Genomic DNA, 16,852 nt, shown 5'->3' on the forward strand with positions numbered 1-16,852 from the left:
CACTGTTAAGTTTTATGTGTATTACTTCGTAGCATAAATAAATGCTGTAATTGAATACGGTAGGCCTATGTACAACATTTTATCTCACTATGTCCATTGTATGGATGTGACTTGTTTATTTTTTTAAGCATAGTTCTATCTCCGTTAACTCTAGAACATTTAACGGAAATTTTTGCGAGTCCTGTTCAATTTTGCTAGGCAGGTTTTATTATATGCTTTTAAGCCAGAAATGTTTATTTATTTCTCTGAGTATATTTATTTTTATTCGCAGATACTTGGCGCATTTATATATATACACAAGGGCGATTCCAAGGGGGTCTATAGGGGCTATAGCTCCCCCTTGACTCTCAAGTATACACTGGATAAGATGAACTTCAATCCTGTTTTACACTGGATAAAGCGGCAAACTGTGGTTTTAACTCGAAGAAACGAAATAGTTTCAAGAAGTCTTGGACGCTTGCGGAGCTGAAAACATTAAAAGCGACCTTGCGTTTATCAATACTCATTTCAGTTCAATTTCAATGATCATAACGAAATTAGAAGAGCGATAATTAGGACTTTGCAGTGCATTTGAAATGATTGATTCAATAACGAAACAGACGCCACCAAGACCAATCGGACAAGCATTTCTTCGAAACTCACATTCAAGAGACGCGAAAAATCTAGGCGTAAAATTATTGTTTAATGTAAATAAAGTGTTCCTGGGAACAACGTTGCACGAATTCCAGATTTATCGGCAAGTAACCTTGCTTTTTTGAAATACTGTCCTAACGACCCGTGACATGGAAGGAACTTTTCGATCTACAGTTATGTTTTAACCGACAAATGCAGGTTTTTGCAAGAAAACACCGGAAACTACACAGTTGTGTATTGCAGCATGAATGCATCATAGTTATACACCAAGTATATGTAGTTCAAGTAATGCAACTTTTTTGTCTAAAGATAATAAAATTCCTCATTTAACTTTAGCTTTTGATTGGTGCATATTTACAATTTTTAGTGCATATCTGCATATTTTCAGTGCATATTTTCGTGATTTTTAGCGCATATTTGCATGCATATTTTGCCGTTTTTTTGTGCATATCGATCCGAAGTCTAATTATCAGCTATAGGAGGTTGAATTGATTTATTTGTACCTCATTTAAATATAGTTGAGAATCTACAAAATACGGATTCTAGCAAGTTTTATAAAATATTGTTGTTCTTGAGTGTAGACAAATATTATAAGGAACCTAGAACAAGAAAATGTATTGATTGTATGTGCCAGCTAGATACACTATTGAATGAGTATTTCCAAGTACTTCGCAAGTTTGTGATCATCAAATCTTCTTATAAAAAAGAATATTCTACAAGATGTTTATATGCAGCTAAAAATATGTATATAAAAATAAAACCGTTTTGTTACTCGAAATATTCAGAAACTACAATTCATATATGTGACTTCAAGGAACATGAAGGGTCATGGTCGCTCAGTGGTAGAGCGTTCACCTTTGGTGCATGGGGTCTCTGGTTTGATTCCAGTTCGCACCAAGTGAACTTTGTGGTGGACAAACATCGTGCATGTGGGTTTCCTCGAGTCTCTCCTGTTTCGACCGACTTTCTTCATTCCACCATTTCATTCATTTTTCATCATCGTCCTCTTTAGTCTACCCGGCATAAGCGTGGGACGTAAAACTCAGATTTCATTTTATTTCATTTCAAGGAACATGTAAGTGAGTTAATGTAATTACTAAGCTATTACTTAAAGTTGGAAAACTGGCCTAAATAATTTAAGACTTCATTATGATCCATTGACTGAATTTCTGACCTTACGGACGAACTGCTTTTTTTTTTTCGGTATACAGACGACATGAAACGCGCAAATTCGTTTAAATCTTCAATTTGGGGTGTTTTCTCCTTCTTTTTGTTGTTTATATGACATTTTAGCGTTTTATGATCATTCGAGGAAAAAAAAAGTAGCAGTTTGAATCTTAACTAATAGATGCTATACGGTACATTTAAATAATATTGAATAAAAATGTACCAACCTCAGTATGCATTTGCAACTGAAATTATGTTATATCATTTCGACTCACTCACTGGTAATACATCGCCTGGTACATCAGACTCCTTGGCGCTGAATTACCGATGAAGATACTAGCGAGTGTCGAAATGATATAACGTAATTTCACTTCAAGCGCATATTGAGATCAGCACATTTTTAATCGATAACGAGTTGAATTAATATACTTAGAATATGGTGTTTAATGTCGAAGACATGTTACACTTTCACATGTTTCCAAGGTCATTTGTTGCAGTTCTATGTGTATTAAGAGTGCAAAAGAGACTGTTGCACCAACGTGGCCACATTCATTTATTTCCAGTAAAAGTATTACACTAGTTTCATAATTTTGAATGAAATGCTATGAAATAGGAGAAAATAATAGCTATTTTTAGTTCTAACTTTTTGCTCGCCAATTTTAAGTGTTTCTATTTTAAATTTGGATGATGAATTTTTGCACTGAACATACTGGAAAATTAGAAAACCACAGTGACTCTGATAGAATTCTTTCTTTGTCGCCAAAGAAATTACGGAAATAAATTAAGCTTTTCCCATGCTTTAGAAATGGATAATTATAACACCTACACCTTGCGAGAACCTTTACAAATGTGCGAAGGTGTTTTGGAAACCATCATGTGATGTTCCGAGCACTAGTAATTAAGCAAAACTCTATATTCTAAAAATGTCTGCGTGTTGAAATCAAATTCAAATGGAAGGAACTTGGTTATTACTATCACAAAACAAAGTTTTTTTTCATTCTATGCTTCAAGTCAGGCGATGTTAGGTCATTTCGTAATATTACAAACTTGAAATTTTATTGTGATTCATTACACTACATTTCAGAATATATTAACATAAAAACAAATATGCCTCATATAAAACAAGTAACTTCAAGTTTGCAACACTGTTGCCTCGTAATACTGGTAGTACATGATTCTGAATTTGTTATAACAATTCTTCATCAATCTAACCTGAAAATCTGATAATTTCTGATATTTGTTTAGCACATACCCTTAAAATGGCCAGGATTCAAGTGCCGCCCACTCTTGGAATCAGGGTGTTTAATACTAATAGTAAATAGATTTAATATACTAAATAGCCACTAGATAGAAACTAATTTCTAAAACTGAAAAATTTAGTTACACAATAGTAAGAGTTAAAATTGTACGTACGTAAGCATCCAAGCGTACGTACATAAAACGTCATTTCGACACTACGTTTCAAGACAATTGCTGATTGAAACGTAGCATCGGATTGACATTTTAGCATTTGAATGCTTATGTATGTACAATTTTATCTTTTGTTATTAATATATATCCTATTTATAACGATAACATTTATAAATATGTATATGTTGATATGGACAACAGTCCGTATGCTATCATATCATTTTTCTTTATGGCCAGACCTGAACATTTGACTTGTTAAGTTTTGTGGCCAGACAAGTATAAACATGTTTTTCTATACAGTTCATATATAATACGTAAAGAAGCCATTAATAGTAGATGAATTTTAAATTATAAAGAAGGAATTTTGTGAAAAATAAAAAGGTAGATGCAGAAAATTTTCAGAAAATACATCAGTTTAAATATATTTTATCTTCAGTGTTATCATTGAAACATTTAGTGACTAAATTACGTTTTAATTAGTTCCAGAAATAATAATATAACTAACTTAGGGCAAGTAGACGTTATATATTACGTCATTAAGTAATACTATAAAACAATTTTTCACATTTTTTCATGTATAATGTTCTAAATAAACTAAACTGATTACTTGTACTTATAGAATCTGTAGTGGCCAAGGGCGCCCGAAGAAAATTTTCTAGGGAGGGGGGCATCTCCCTGGTTGCTGTATTACGTTTGGTATTTTTTATTTGCATTTACAAAATCTTAAGAAATTTAAGTTGTTGTTATAATCGTGTAGCTATATTTTCGTGGGCCAGGGGAGATCTCCTCCCTTTCGAGCGCTCATGGTCGTGGCCCTTCAATTCGATCGGTCGACTCGAAGATTTCTTCTGACATACGAGAACAGTTTGCTTCTTATATTAATTTCTGATATGGCAATTGTACCTTTAAACTATTACAGCTTCAATCCTGAACTGGAATTTATCCTTTTTAAACTGCAATTTAGTTTGGTAGCAAAAAATGTAGCTTCGGAGTGGGTGAAGTGTGATCAACTGAACATGGAGTTGAAAAGTTATAAACAAGTTAGGATCTACCTAGCACTAAAAGGTACGTTTAATTTATTTAGAACTGATAATGTGCTCACTATATCCTCTTTCTAATTTGAATATATCGATTCTTTACTACTCCACTAAAACTTACCTTGTTACATTCGTCATCGGAAGATATAATACTTCCGCATGGTGTTTGATCTCCTACCATAGCAGAATCTTCATTCTAAAGGAAACGTTAATAACACACCATCATTGTTAATAACACTCATATAAATATATATATATATATATATATATATACAAGTCATTGTCATATAATTTACGCGAAATATACTCAACAGCTGATGCGTATTGTAATTTATACATTTTATTGTATTTATATGAAATCGATGGAACTTAAAATTTCACTCGACAGCCTTGTACGTTATAAAGCTGTTTCCTATTTACATTCAACGGAGAAGTTATCGATTATTAATTAAAATTTAATTACTTACACAGACTTTTAGGAAACAATACACGGCATATCGTTAACACATTTTAATCATCTCCATAATAAACGTTACAGCTGGTTTGGATTTTATATAAAAGCTAGCTGAAATACCCGTTCTTCACACGGAGACAATAGGTTTATAGAAAATATTTAAACCTTCTCTCCCCCTTAGGATATGCATATCGATGAAAGCGTAACAATAAAAGCCCAATATCTTATTCAATTTTTGGCACAGATTTTGATCCTCATACACTCTACGCGCTTTAAGCACATTTCCATGATAAGATTCCAGCTTGAGGTACGTACTAGGTTTAAAAATTCGTTTCAAACTGTTGAATCGTTTTCTTATGGCGCGATTGCAAACGTCAGCCAACATCGATTTGAACATGAATAAAGAAATAATGGAAAATGCCCTCCTTTCCTCCCTTCAAACTGAAATTTTCGGAAACGGAAAAGACGTATCTCTACTTTTAATGAGGAGTGTACAAAGTATATCCACCTAACTTGACGGGGTCATGGCATACTGTATTTTTGACTGAAATTCTGAACCCCTCAACTCCCATATATTACATTTTTTAAATCTAAGTAGTATGATAAAAGCATATCTCAACGTAGATACTAATTACGTTTCAAAATTCATTTCGAACTGATCAACCGTTTCCCCGTGATGCGATCATACAGAACAGGCAATACTGCTTTTGATTAAAAGAAAATATATAGAAAATGTCTCATGAAACGGGAATTCTCAGAAACGGTGACACGTGTCCGCTTATTTTTTTTAGTAAGGAATGTATATTCAAAGTTTCTTTTTGTAGCTTGGAAAAATCGTGGTAAACCCAATTGTAAGCACGCGGAACGGTGGCTCAGTGGTAGTGCTTTCATCTCTGATGTGTGGGGTCACTTCGATCTCAGCTCGCAACAAGTGGGCTTTGTGGTGGACAAACACAGTGTTCGTGGGTTTCTCCGGGCTCTCCCCTTTCCTCCCACTTTATTTATTCCACTATTGCATTCATTTCTCATCAACATTGTTTCCTTTAGTCTAGCCATCATAATCATGGGACATAAAACTGAAAGATTTCATGTCATTTCATTTTTCAATTTTACGCACATTTCTCCCTCCCTTAGGATACGCATTTTTATTAAAGTTTGCATGATGAAAACCAAGTTAGAGGTAACTGATTATCATATCCAAAAATTTATCCGAAACGGTTCGGTCGTTCTGCCATGGTGTGATCACAAACAAGATCCTTTTCATTTCCATATAATAGATACAGAGAAGAAAAAAAAGAAAAAAAAAGTAAATTGGTTTATCAGTAATGAAACGAGAAGTGGAAACAGGTAACACGTTCATTGTCGAGACAGGACATTTACAGCATTACAATCAACAACTACAAAACCACTTTAAAGTATTTTCCTATGCATACATCTCTAGCTCAAAGACTTTGGGTGGGGGAAGATGACACCGCGCAGTACAGTAGGCTCGCCATTTTCTCATATCCCAATTATACACACATGGATATGCAAATACGAGTGTAAGTCAATAAATAACGGCAATGTTTTTCTATTTCTTTTCAGGTTGGCTCTACGGCATTGTGTGCTCACCAGACGCTAGGTGTTATAAAGACCACTAAATGTGTATTACTATGAAATACTAGTCTGTAATTAGCTTAATGCTTGTTTTGCATATTTTATATGTCGTTATAGCCCTCAGTCCGTATATTTACATAATCTAGGTTACTGTTTTATCAAAATCCATCTAAACACTTCATTTAGATATTACCCTTTTTTTATTTGTAGTACGTAATAAATTAAACATTTACACACTTTTAAATATTGTACATGTATATATCACAAGATGGATTTTCTATATATTATATGTTTTCCGCTGCTATGACGACTTACAAAACATGTCATATCACTACACAGTGGTCCAGAAACCCTGAAAATGTGGCCAAAATAGGAAGATGTGGTTCCATGTCCATGAAACTTGACAGATAAAGGTTTGTGAGGTCGCTGAGTACGATTCTGATATCCAAATTAAAAACTTCAAAATGGCGGATCCAATATGACGGATGCAATATGGCGGATTGTGGAAACAAATAAGACATGTAGTCACCAAATGTGTATAATAGCATGCAATATATATATATATATATATATATATATATATATATATATATATATATATATATATATATATATATGAATACATAAAATGGACATATATATATATATATATATATATATATATATATATATATATATATAAGTAAACAAATATATATTTTCTAACTGAAATATGTACCACGTTGGTTGCAAAATGTGCACACTCCTCAGTCCGTGTTGCATTGTACAGTACATACAAAACAAGTATTTTGTTCAGAACCAACGTGGCAGATAGGCAGTTAATAGCCTTTAACACAGTTATTCGGACTGATCATCAGAAGGCTGTGCGTGCGGAGCCTCTATATCTTTCAAAAGCATGAGTACAGCTGGAGACAGTTGCTTTTTCCTATGCTTCTGTGCCATGGGTTCACGAAGCGTCGAGATTTTGGGATCACTTGTGACCAGGAGTCGCAGAAATATATCTCGCAACGTGTCCCCTCGTGTGCACTTACGAGAATGATGTTCCCTGTACTGTTTGATATGCTTGTTTCGGGCCTCCTGGGCCTCTTCGGACATCTGCCCAATCGGTAATATGCAATGACCGATAATTGCGGATCCATGAACAAGAACTTTATGCACTGAAGCGGGCATGTAGAACCACGAATAGTGTTGAAGGCACAGTTCCAGTATATCATTTGACCAAGCTTCAAAAGGCGTGAAGCAACACAGCACACTTCTCGATAAGATCCCGGTTCGATGAATGCAACCTTATCGGGATATTGAAAGAAACGACGGGCAATGTTTCCATCATTTGAAGTACCGCTTCCGCCTTGCCTTGGTTCATCGATGATCAGCCCTAACTGGGCCTTCATGGCCTTTTGGATGTCGGCATGCTTCTTCCTCATGATCAGTTTGTGTTCTTTACGAATTTGCCATCTTCGAAGATTCAAGCGGTATGCAACATGAAGCCGCCACTCCATAAAACGGATCTATGTATAAAGAGGAGACAGTCCGAAACCAAGATTGTCAGGTTTTACTGGCTTAGCGCCCTTTGTCAATGTGTTTATCTCCTTTGGCGTTGCGCCACACACATAGCAGGTCTGTGCTGATTTTGTGTGCGTAATCGTGTTACAGACTTTGCCGTAAACCATTGTGAAATGCAGGCTGTGTGTAACCTCAAATACCTTTCCTGCGATGGTGATTTGGCTAGGCGTCAGTTCTTGTATTTGTCCCTGCATACATTAAAATTCTTGTCGTATCAATTCAGTTGTTTCCTTCTTAAACTGCAACCTTATGGGCCGGCAGAATCTCGGGGATGATGGCCGCTGATTCTGCAACAAAACGACTCGTAATCACTTCCTTTCATAGAACAGTTGAATTGGTACAATTGACGTGAACACAATGTCAGTGTCTGTAAGGCCCTCCTCTAGTGCAACTTGTTTGTATTCAGCGTGTCCAGTAGTACCATCGCATCCCCATTTGGTGATGAGCTGAAGTGACATACTATATTTCGCTGGAATTCTTTCTAGCACAGGCTCCTGTGTTTGTACAATTCGTGCAGCTGCGCGGTCCTGCGTCCTGCAGTGGCTCGTAAAACGTGGACAAGTTTTCGTCTTGATATGTGATACGCCATGCCAGAAACGAAAAGAAAATGCCCATTCAGCATTAATGACCTATACTGTTCGTCACATTACGATGATCATAATTACTGATACTGTAAGTCATAACTCTGTTACACACAACACACTGTTGTTGTATTGCGGAGGTCTGTCATTGTGATTTGTATGGCAATGTATGTGCTGACATCGCATATAGTCTTCTATTTACTCCTTCATGCACAATTTCTCGTCATTAAGGTTTCAATTTCCAATCGTTTCAATTGTACATGCTTTTAGTTAATTTAAATAGCTTTTATGCCACAACTATTTTATTACAAACACAATGAGAGCATTATTTACAAAGTAGAACACACATTCGACTTATAATATACTCTGTTATGAAATGCCGTTGGATTCGTTTGTCTACTCAATACCTTACTCCAGCTTTCTTTGCATACCTTTAGTCTAGCAAACACTCAATATCTACAGATGGCAATACCGAAGGTGCTTTTACCAACTCCTTTCTGTCGACTAACATTATCTATGGTCATGGTACGTTACTGTTCATTATCTCTATTCGTTTATGAGACAATAGCAAACGAATGAATATCAAACCTTTGCCTTCCAGAGGGTCCGGCCGCCCCTTACTTTCATTTATTTTCATTACTTCAACTACAAACTGACCCTGTTAGCATGTTTCTGGTTTCGGATTTACACTTCTCATGACATAATACTTTAGAACAACATATTTCCATATATACGACAGTTTACCCTTGTTGTTCAGTCCCTTCGTAAATTTTTGTTTACTATCAGCTTCCCACAAACATCCCTCAATTTTACACATCCGAGCAAAATGGAGCAAAGTTTATTTGTAGTGTCTAATTCCGAGGATATTGGGCTCATATGTACAAGAAACATCTGAGCTTCACTTGGCTTCACTCAAAAGAAAAGTCTAGAAACACAAAAACTCACGTATACTTTTGTTTCCTTTGCTACGCTTACCTTTAACGCTCATTCCAACGGGACACTGCAATCACATCACACATCTACGCACACCAACAGCAAGTATAAGCTTTGCATATATAATATTTCCTGACCCCCTTGTTCAGTTGACGAAGGACATACATAACACAACACTGATAACTTTGTTGTCTCTAGCTGATACACAACTGCTGTTTTGTGCACAGGCAACCTCTTACATTGGACGCCAGTCACAGACTGCGGGAGGCTATTATTTGAAACACCCATGTCGATATGACTGCCCAAGGTCAATGCCTATCCAGCACTACTACAAGTTCCGAGATTTGCGTCATGTAATTTTGGCCAGGTTTTGAGGGTCTCTGGACCACTGTGCACTATCACAACAGAACATCAATCATAATAATAGAAAAAAATACATCTATTTCTCTTTATATTTTCTTTTTCCTTTTGAAGAGCTTGTGCATATTTTAAAAGCACATTTTGCCCGTAAACACAAGTTATTATATAAAAATTACACAATACTGTTACAGTGTTACCACTGGCTTCAGCCGTGGTAGGTTGCAGCGTTATCACATCAGTCCACTATGCGCTGTTGAGAAGTAAAGACGGCCGCGCCAATCTGTGTGCACCATAAGAAGAACAGCGTTTTGCCATCCGTTTTATGTGGTCTGAAGACGTACCCGAGCGGAAATTCATAGAAGACTTTCAACGCAATACGTGCCACAGTGAAGTGTTTACCAGTGGATTGAGCAGTTCAAAAGTAGTCGAACGAGCGTGAAGGGGGAAGAAAGAGCAGGGCGTCCAGCTACTACAACAACTGATAATATTGTTGAAGGAGTCCGTGCCTTGATTCTAAATGACAGACGAGTGTCTGTTGATGAAGTGACAACCCATATGCAGATTAGTCATGGTTCTGCAAATGGCATCATGAATAACAGGCTCAACTTTCACAAAGTCTGTGTGAGAAACTGTCAGCACTTAGTGAACCGGAAAAGGGGTTAACAATAAAAGGTATAGTGATATGCTGGTAAGGAAGCTGAAGCATGCAATTCGTAATAAACGCAGAGGTCGATTGTTGGAAGGCGTTCTTGTGCTGCATGAAAATGCGAGTCCACATACCGCCGCTCACATCGCGCACGCTTCAGACGCTGCGTTTCGAGGTGTTGGAGCATCCTGCATACAGCTTCGCCCCGTTGGATTACCATCTGTTTGGTCCACTTGAAAGAGACCGTCAATTTAGCTCCGATCAACAGGTGAAGGAAGCGGTGCATTTATGGCTTGCTGCACAACCAAAAACCATTTATTGCAGAGGGTATCGGAAAGCTTTTACAACGGTGGACCAGGTGCATTGAAAAGCAAGGTAATTAGGTTGAAAAATGATACGAATAAAAACACTGTACTCTTGTGATAATTAATAATAAAACTTGATTGTAGATACTTATTGACTTACCCTCGTAAATACAAACTAAAAAAGTAAATTTAGATTTAATAAGGTCGATTCCGGCAGTGAATGTGTTGATGCAAGTAATATCAATAGCTCCCGAGATTATGTTAGACTCTAAACATGGGAATTAAATAATGCAAATAGTTAAGCTAAGAACCTACAAACGTGTAAACAGTGCTTAAGAAACCTATGGTTTACATATTTTCATTGAAATACACAGAAACAATATCACAACAATAACGAATTTATAGCTACCTTAAGTACATTTATCAAAAAGTTCGAAATCTCAACCATATTAACTACTTTTGCTTCGTACGGACTAACTGTAAGTGTCCTATTGATTCAAGCTTTGACATACAGTAGATGCGTTCTCTGACTTACTAATCGATCACTATTGCTTAACTACAGTATTTTCTGCAATTTAACTCTTGTGAAATTAATGAACTTTTTCATTTTGCGTACGAAATAGCAATGGTCTGCTTAGGGTCAGGAATTTAATCTTTAGATGCCCGCCAGGGATTTTAACAAAATCGTAAACTCTCACGTCAGGGGCTCTAGTGCCCCTATAATTCTCACAGAGTCATGATTCATACAACGTTGGAAAGCTTATACTCGCGGAAAGCTTCATTCCTCAGGAATACATTGGTATTAAATCATCTTTCTAGCTTAATTAGGGGCTGGACTATTGATGTTTGTCGTAAAAATAAATGTAACTTACGTCAAAAAACTGAAACTACAAAAATTGGTCAATTTTGCCCCCTCCGTACTCCCCCATATAAGCAAGAAGTATAAATACAGGATATTACCACGTAGTGGCCTATTTCATTGCTTCACATACTAATTTTTATGGATGTCTCCAAGTGGAGAATACCCCCAAAAAACCCGTTGGAAAAAAAAAAAAGACCTTCACTCCCCCGCCGTAGTACTCCACACACCGGCGGAAAGCTGCATCCTTCAGGAATACATTAGTACTAAAATGATTTTCCTACCTTAATTACGGGCTGAGCTATTGAGGTTTAAAGCCTCGACGCAGCAGCTGCGTCAATGGGTGTTTAAAGGTTAACTTCGTTATACATCGTTTTCTAGATTGCCGTGCCCTTTAGTAACAGAGTGATTAACGCGCAAGCTTTCTATGGCGTGGTCTTGGTTTTGATCCCCTCATGGAGGCCCCTTCCTTGAATACAAATCGAATAGTACATGTGGCGTCTCACCCTCGACGCTGAAAGATAGGTTACTCTCCTATATCTCAGGTTATACTCCTACATCTCCCATCAATGAATAAAGCAAACGTAGATTATCAGCTATTGAGCATTTATTATGAAAGAACCAAGATATCATACGCTTTAACATTAATCAGGATACTAATCTGTTCACATATCAAGTGCCTTGGAATTAATTTAAGAGAAGCTTAGGGTTGGGCAAGCGAAGACAGCACACTTACAACACACATACTATGTAATTAGCTTTTTATACAGCGACAACACAAAATATACAAAAAACATTTTAACAAGTACAAATTCAAAGTAAATAAATAAAAATAAAATAAAGAAACTGAAGGATATTGTTTACCAGAACATGCATTTTCATTAAAAGATAATAACATGAGCAAGAAAGCCATCAGGTCTATCTTTCTTTAAAAAAGTTTACAACGTACATGATTAAGGCTTTACTTACTTCTAATTTTATTTTGTTTATTTATTTTTAATTATATTACTTTACAATGTCAATCTTAACACCGTATTCTGAGTATCCATTTAGATATAAATAAGAAAAACTGTGAGAGAAGGTACGTAGCTCTGAATTGAATATAAAGAAAAATCAACACTAAAAAAATAAATGAACTTTACGTAGCAAACGAAATTATATAGCACGACTCATTATAAATATATGTACTGAATCAAATTCAGTAGTTTTGAGATGGGTTAGTAATCAGGGATAACAATAGCCTGCACACACGTGTTCTACACGCATGGTTACGAACAACTAAGAAGTAAAAAATTTTCAAGTTTCTAACGAATGTCTAGGCAAAGGAAAGTCATTACATACAATGTCGTATCAGGTTTATGGTATCGAATTCGATCAGTAGATATACGTATGAACACGACCGAGAAATTATTGTTGATAGTTCGAAGGGGCTGTGTTGTATGTGCGTTGTCATATGGCTCAAAATTACGACTTTTCGAGAGGACTACATTTGTGCCCTTTCCGAAAATTGGCTACAATTATAGCCAAATAAATAACTACTATATCACAAACGGCTTTCGTGTGTCAAAGAAAGGGATCAACGGTGTGCTGAGTCGTAAGAATGGATACCACTGCTGTTACTAGACCCTCCAATGTCGGAGACCCGGGTGTACCCAGGATATGGTGCAGAAAGCGCGTTCCTTAATAGAACGTGAGAAGCCACCGTTTCAAACAGCAACATCAAGGGCGGGATATGTTCCGCCGTGATCGTACATCGTATAATTGCGGGAAAATTTTCATCTGGTTAAGACTCTCGCTCATATCACCCGTACCTCTCATATATGAGAGGAAGATGAACAATCGAAATCTGTATGAATACTACCTTACACGCAGTGGTGGCGGTTGGATGTTAAAAGTGGGGGAGGGGGGCAAGACATGATCTGAATATTTGTATATCAGTGCAGGCCTGCAGCTAGAGGGGGGCTAGGGGGCTGGCTCCCTTAAAGTTTTCGTGTCCCCCCAAACTTCAATACAAAATGTCACCATTAATACAAAAAAAAAAAAGATATTTATAAGAGAAATTTTAATGACTTAACCCCCCCTTAACTTATTCATGGTCCCCCAAACCTCTGTGGAAAAATGCGGGCCTGTATCAGTATTAGTTTTCCTGGTTGTTTCTAACGCTTTGTTTGACAAAAGGTTGTATAACTAATAGAATATCATTTTCAGTTATAACTAAATTGACAAGAGCAATGCAAGTAGGTACTAGCCCTTTGTACTCTCAAACAACAAAGGTGTAAGAAGGGATTTGATTCCTTGCTCATGAAGATCTTAAAATTCTGTCTGGAAAATTGTAGGATCAGATTATTTTATAACAAATTTGCAAAACAAACACAAAGGATAATAATAATCATAGTAATGAATAATGAGGCTTGTTTTGTAGAAGTTACATTGAAACAGGGGAACTGAACAACTTATATGTTTAATTCAACACATGTCATTAAATGTATGTTACTACTCTAGAAAATGAAAGATACTAAATACTACAAGCATTTACAAGTTAAATACTACGACACTTAAAGAAATACCCAATTGCAATATTAATTGCTTTGAACTGCAATCAAAACGCATTTCTGTAGCTTTCTTAACTCCACGGGAAAACAAATAACCAATAGGTACTCATGCAACGGCAAACATTATATGACAACGGCAAATATTATATTTTTCTATGAATCAGTAATACATACAAAATCTTTATATTTTCAAATAAAACTATATGCATTGAGGGGTCACTTCAGAAAAAAAAGGGGGGACAACTGCCCTCCCCCCAATCGCCGCCCCTGCTTACCCGGGATAGGTAACAATTCATAGTGACTCTGGACGAGGCATAAGTGTATATGTCGGGCCATCTTCTATCGTGAACGTGATTCCAGAGATCGTTCCTACTGAGCACGTGAATTTGTGGAAAATTTTCACGAGCCTTTATAGTTGTTGATGATTACTACTAAAATGGAGAATATATGCCCCGCAGAGTGAACAAACGGGCTAAAAATCAATGCAACTCAATACCAGAGGAACATTTCGGAACCACTATACCGACCCCGTTGTAGAAACGAGCGAGGGCCATCGAGAACTGCCCACACTTGACTGTAGTTTGAAAGTTTGTAAAGAGAACAGTCTCCTTCAGTGGAAACTGAGATGCAAAGCGAACAGTTAACAGACAGGACTTGCATAACGAGCATAGCCGCTGGTGCTGTCGGGATATTACTTAAACTAGTAAGGTGCCAAATTCATTACCATAAACCTGAAAGACCGATTGAATTTTATTTCAACTATATACAGTGTGTCCCAAACTTTGATCGAGTATATTTTTTGAAGTAAGAATGATAGAGACATACTTTTTGTGACAAAAGTTAGAGTTGTCTATGGAGATATTTTGCGAATAAAACCAATGAGACAAATCGTAACGCTGAATGTTAGTAATTGTTTAAATGATTACGAATGTAACTCAAAAAATTTGCAAATTGCTTATAATGAATTGCGAGAAACAGAAAAAAGAATTAATCGCGGTAATTCTTAATGTAAATGTTTAATACGCATCAATTTTTATCGACTGGGACAAAAACTGCACGGTGTTTCGCAGCGTTGATAGTTTTAAAGACGATATATATCAAATTAAATAAAATAGCGCATTCTGGCAACAATGTTCTATTAAAAATACTACCACAATTCATCCTCGCACATGTTGGGCAATGTGAGTTATCAATAAAATAATAAATTTAACTCAGCAGTTGATCGTAAATAGAGAATCCGAATAATAATAATAATAATAAAAATTACAGCAAATCTGAGCTCACACTGATTTAAGAAAGCTTCAAACGTTCCTAGGAACTCTCGCAGAAAACAAAAGGAATATTATCAAGAAACAATAGCCATTATCTGCAAATACTTTAATGACATGCCATTCCACTCATCAAATAAAACTCACCTGTGGTAACTGATTCGCTGCTGAACACTGCGAAGAATTATCCTCCACATAACGACTGATAAGACCATGAATTGAATGAAGTATTCTTTGCCTGAGAGAGTCACAATTGATCAACTGAAGTTCACGGAAGAGTTGTACAAGAAATTGTGGACAAGTTTCATTCACTGAAATAAGATTCGCCACCTCGGAGTAAATAGAATCTTGAACGTCTTCATATGCGCTATTACTTCTTGAGGCTTCAGCTCTGTAAAAACATGAATTTAAAAGTTACGTAAATGTATAATTTACGGAAATTGTGTTCAATCACAATTTTACCTTAAATGACACATGTTTCTACTTGTTACCTGTAATACTGAAGCAAACTGATTCTACTATTATGTTCTCGACAGAACATTATAATATCATATTAGCTCGAATCTCTTTTCAGCACCAAGGCCTTATGAAACACGGACCATTAGATTAATGTTATATTCGAACCACACACTAATCGAGAAAAGAGTCCTTATCTTCGCGTGAAAGATAACTACAGTGACATACGAACATATCAGTGACTATAAAAGTTATTTATGCTCTATGTGGGTTTTGTAAAATAAAATGCAATGAAAGGTTAAGTATTTTGTTATAAATCCCAAATGAATTTCTGTTTCTTGTATAGATGTACTGGTGAATCCTATGCAAAATTTAAAAGAAGAAACGTACACTTCCAGTTGAAGCAACAAATCAGCCACGTAAGAATCTGTATGTCATAAACTAATTAATTATTGCAAAAGTATAATATTTTATTTAAATATTGTGTATTTATACTTGCTTCGTTATATCTCATAAACCAAAATGTTATGACCACTACCAAATACCTACTATGTCTAACTTTAGCTCGCAGGACAGCACTAATGTTATTTGGCATGGAAGCAATAAGGCCTTTGTAGGTGGTTCAAGGTATAGCGCTCCACATCTCACACACAAGCAGTGATGTAAATTTTCCGATTCATAAAAACTTACTCAACTTATTTCTACATCGTTCTTTAGCCGTAAAAAAAAAATATTTGTGATAAATATTGTCTGAAAAGAAGTTCCATGAAGTGAAAATCTAACGATTCTTCATTTCTGCAAAAATGTTTCCCAAATTTCAATGGATTCTTTCCTCAAAATTCACCTCTGATCTCACAAAATCACATTTCATCAGTCTAATACGCGTAAGACGATGTTTTCTCATAGCTTCAAACACAATAAAATCAAGTCATTTCTTATTATTTTCCGTTACAAAAATAATCTTCATAAGTAGCTGGAACTTCTATGTTTTATCTAGTTATTTCATTACATAAGCAGGCCTATATGTGAAGA

General features: G+C 36.0%; 1 protein-coding gene across 1 annotated transcript in view; it reads right to left on the reverse strand.

Annotated features, from left to right (window-relative positions):
* Positions 1 to 16,852, reverse strand: part of cmb (combover) — a gene marked incomplete in the record, with an annotated part of 274,174 nt that overhangs the window by 36,346 nt on the left and 220,976 nt on the right. Inside the window, 2 exon segments of the mRNA XM_081752595.1 lie at positions 4,369 to 4,443; positions 15,512 to 15,753. Coding sequence (XP_081608721.1) covers positions 4,369 to 4,443; positions 15,512 to 15,753 — 317 coding nt within the window.

Source organism: Thermobia domestica, chromosome 3 (assembly GCF_964235325.1).
Source record: "Thermobia domestica chromosome 3, izTheDome1.hap1.1, whole genome shotgun sequence".
Classification (NCBI taxonomy): Eukaryota; Metazoa; Arthropoda; class Insecta; order Zygentoma; family Lepismatidae; genus Thermobia; species Thermobia domestica.